This window comes from Mus caroli, chromosome X, assembly GCF_900094665.2.
Source record: "Mus caroli chromosome X, CAROLI_EIJ_v1.1, whole genome shotgun sequence".
Classification (NCBI taxonomy): domain Eukaryota; kingdom Metazoa; phylum Chordata; class Mammalia; order Rodentia; family Muridae; genus Mus; species Mus caroli.
The window spans coordinates 89,679,108-89,683,494 of record NC_034589.1 but is presented as its reverse complement, the minus strand read 5'-3'; the positions used below and the strand labels follow the sequence as shown (position 1 = coordinate 89,683,494).

The 4,387-nt window shown below is 36.7% G+C and overlaps 1 protein-coding gene across 1 annotated transcript; it reads left to right on the top strand.

Annotated features, from left to right (window-relative positions):
* Window positions 1–236: 236 nt before the first annotated feature.
* Window positions 237–4,169, top strand: Spin4 (spindlin family member 4). The gene has a single exon (XM_021153892.1). It carries the CDS (start codon window positions 722–724, stop codon window positions 1,469–1,471), a length of 750 nt encoding a protein of 249 aa, XP_021009551.1. The 5' UTR covers window positions 237–721; the 3' UTR covers window positions 1,472–4,169.
* Window positions 4,170–4,387: the final 218 nt, after the last annotated feature.

Sequence of the window (4,387 nt, the reverse complement as noted above, 5' to 3'; positions counted from 1 at the left end):
GCAGTTGGGCAGCAGACAGCCTGCAGGGGAGGAGGGGAGTTGTACTGTCTGGTTCTGGTGGGAATGAACCGGTTGGGGGGCCACGGGAGTAAAGGAGAGAGCCTGTGTCAGTGTGGCTGCCCCAGGAGCGGAAGGCAGGACGGAAGCGGGAGGGGTGGAGGAAAGGAGAGGGCGGGCTCAGAGGAGGAGGATTCCCTAAGCAACAAAAATCCCGGTTTCGCAGATTGGCCAAGCTGACAAGCGCTGCCAAGACCAGGCCGCGCAAAGCGCAAACTGCTGGGAGACGTGCTACTGCCTGCACTTTCGTGGCCGCGAAACATCCCTGTTATCTCCGGTCCAGGTTAACTGTCCACTTCTTCTCTGTTGCCGTTCTGCGACCGCAGCAGCGTTGACAACAACAGCTAAGTGGCGGATTCTGGCTGGGACGTGGGCTTGGGAGTCCGGGAAGGCGCCAGGGGCGGACAGAACGAACCCGGGAGCCCGCCATCTCTCTCGAGCCATCACTATTGCAGTCACCCCTCCCTGAAGGAGGAAAAAAGCACTAGTGAGAGGCACTCTCTGTCTCAGTTCCCAGTCAGTTAGCTCGTTTCTGACAAAATCTGAAAAGAGGACTGATACAGTCTCTCGGATCGCGAAAAATATCTGCTGTTGGACCCTGCTGACTGTTAGTCAGCTTGTTAAGCAAAGAGCAGCTTTACTTTGGCCACCGAAGCCTCGAGCCATGTCTCCTCCGACGGTGCCTCCTACTGGGGTGGATGGTGTGTCCGCGTACCTGATGAAGAAAAGGCACACTCACAAGAAGCAGAGGCGTAAGCCCACTTTCCTCACTCATAGGAACATCGTGGGCTGCCGCATTCAACACGGCTGGAAAGAAGGCAATGAGCCCGTGGAGCAATGGAAAGGTACTGTGCTCGAGCAGGTCTCCGTGAAGCCCACTCTGTATATCATCAAATATGATGGCAAAGACAGTGTGTACGGACTGGAACTGCACAGAGATAAGAGAGTTTTAGCGCTGGAGATTCTTCCTGAGAGAGTTCCTTCTCCTCGCATTGACTCTCGCCTGGCCGATTCCCTGGTTGGGAAGGCAGTGGGACATGTGTTCGAAGGTGAGCACGGCAAGAAAGACGAGTGGAAGGGTATGGTGTTGGCGCGAGCCCCCATCATGGATACTTGGTTTTACATCACCTACGAGAAAGATCCGGTTCTCTATATGTACACCCTGCTGGACGACTACAAAGATGGTGACCTGCGTATCATTCCAGATTCCAACTACTACTTCCCTGCAGCTGAACAGGAGCCCGGGGAGGTGCTCGACAGCCTTGTGGGCAAGCAGGTGGAACATGCCAAAGACGACGGGTCCAAGAGAACTGGGATCTTTATTCATCAGGTGGTAGCCAAGCCATCTGTCTACTTCATTAAGTTTGATGATGATATTCACATTTATGTCTATGGCTTGGTGAAAACCCCGTAAGTTTATAGAACTCTTTGCGAAACGTGTGGAACTATCAGAGGTTAAATATTTTATGTTCTCAAAATTAAGTTTTTCTGAGGTCAATTTTGAGGTCAAAAGTTCTGGACAGTGAGTGGCTAAATCTTATTGTGCCTCCATATCTTATATTGACTGTTTCCCAGTTCTGACTCAAGTATATGTTGGTACTTTTGTTCTTTATTTGTTTTATAATTGAAATTTTAAATTGGTTGCTAAGAGAAAAAAGAAGTGTTTGGATTCACCGAAACAACTCAAAAGTAGATAAACTGCAACGTGTCTTCTGCTCCCTTCCCCCTCTTTCTAATTCTTCCCGTTAGTTTGAGAATTTGGCATTTTTCTTAGGATGTTTTCCCTGCTCTCAAGCAGAAACTTCGATGTAGCTTTTGTAAAACTGACCTTCCATATGATATAGTTTTTGATAAATGGCACAGTCAATCTCTGTCCGTCACTCTCATACTTCCTCTCACCAGTGTTCAGTCCATACAGATGTGCCAAAAAGTATCCATTCTGGTATTGGTGGGCATTTATTTCCTTTTTTACTCATAATGATGTTTTATTGTATTAAGGTGCTCTTATTTCTATACAAGTGTTATGTAGGCATATATTTAGTTTTAAGAACTATTGCAAGGTTGCCATCCACTGGTCTTTGATGTTTGCAATGCTGACAAGTAGAACGTTCCATGGGTTCCTGATTATTTGATGTTTACCTGACTCAATGAGACTTATTTTTTTCTACTTGGGATATTTCTCTTTTTTTGTTGTGCTAATTCCTATTCTTTGTTTTTTGTTTATATATATATATAATATATATATATATATTCAGTTGATATTTTCCATGTAAAGTTATAGGAATTTCTACAATGAAAGTACATTTAATCTTTTTTATTTCATGTGTTAATGGATTTTATATTGTTATTAATCTTGACTTTATTGTTCACTTTACAATTTTAAAAACTTAATTTTATAATTTTAAATGTTTATATCTTTTATAAGTTTTTAGTTTCCTATCTTTTTCAAACAGGTGTCCCTAACCTAGGTCATACCAACATTCACTTGGTTTTTCTTTTATAATCTTTATTATATTTAAATTTTTATCTACCTGAAATTCATTTTTGCATATGCTAATATATAGGGACTCAACTCTAAATATTTTGCATTACATATTCTACTGTAGAAATGACTTTTTAAAAAATCACTCTTTTTCAAATTTCTGAGTGAAAGTTAATTTTAAACATAATACCAGACCATGAGTTTCAGAAACTGGAATAACAAATTCCCTTTCAATAGTTATGTTTTTCTTTCTTATTATAATTTATCCTCAACATCCATCCTTTCAAGAGAAAAAACAATGTATTTTATTGATATTTTGAAAGGGTCTGATACTTATCAGAATTGCATCAATTTTCTGTATTCTTATATACAAGAATAAAATTAATAGTGATATTCTTACCACACAAGAGATTTGGTAGATCATTGAAATATTTTTATCTTGTTTTCATAACATTTTTCATATAGGTCATTCATATCAAATGGAATTTATTTTTGCAGTTATCAAATTTTGTAATAAGTTGAATATTTTTCCATCTTATAAGTAACTTTTTATTTTTATCAATAAAGCAAATCTACAGATTTTATATTTTTATCTTTTATCCAATGAGTTTATTTAATCCTATATGTTACATTGGATGTTAAATTAGAAACTTTTGGATTTTCTTGATATATACAATCATTTTGTATGTAAATACAGATAATTTTATTTCTTCTAATGCTTATACTTATTAGTATAACATTAGCTGGGTTTTCCAGAGCAGTGTTGTGTGATGATGATGGCAGACATGCCTTTCCTATTTCTAATTTTTATGAGAATGACTTTATTGTTTCATGTGTGACTTTGTCGTTGATTGTTGGTAAGTAGTTATTCATGTTTAGAAATTCCTTCTGTTCTTGTTTTTATGTAGTATTACTATTAGAAATGTCTCCTTGATTTTATCAATGTCTTTTCAATATCCATTATTAAACTTATATAGTTTTTTTTAATTTGTTGATGCATGATTTATTAGAAAGCTAGGTATTTAGTATTACAACAAACCTTTATTTCTGGAATAAATTCTACTTACTTGGTTATGGTAAAATAGCCATTTATTATTTTGCCATATTTTATTTACCAATAATGCACTTATACTTGATTTGCATTCCAAAGTAAAACTACAGTTTTAGATTACTCTTTGTATTTTTAATTGAATTAACGAACAACAGGTTGTGTCTTTTTTTCATAAGCTGTCTCTATGAAGCTTTGTCATTAAAATTCTACTAGCTGAAAAAAATGACTGAGTAAAATAGCACTAGAAGTATTTTTTTTTAAGTTACCTGAGACTAAGCTATAAAACATTGAAATCCTGGGAATGAATTTTATTAGGTATCTTTAATGCATTCCCTGATATTTTCCCAGTGGCAATTGGCTTTTTCAGACTTTTTGTTACTACAGAATATATTTTTCTGTCATTTACAGAATATATATTCTCTGTCAATTACACACAAAGTTGAAAGCTGCTTATATTATAAAATTTGCTGATTATTTTTATGTGCTTTATGTCATTATGTATTAGCCCAGTTCAGAAAATGTAATAAATTCATCAGCTATAATGGTAGTATAATTATCTTTGTATTCTTTTATTTACTAGAAAAATAAGAAAAAAATAAAAAAAATATGAAAGATGTGAAAAAATTTGTTTACCTCCCCTCCAAATTAGCAAATATCTATACTTTGACATGTTTGCTTTAAATGCAGATTTATATTGCAATTGGTCAGTATTAATGGCTAATAAATTCATTTGCAACTACCACACCACCTCTTCTGCAGAGGCGAACACTGTCATGAATTTGGTGCTCATATTTTAT

What these genes read in the sequence shown, in the direction of transcription:
- Spin4 (XM_021153892.1), top strand. Translation starts at nt 722, where the DNA reads ATGTCTCCTCCGACGGTGCCTCCTACTGGGGTGGATGGTGTGTCCGCG.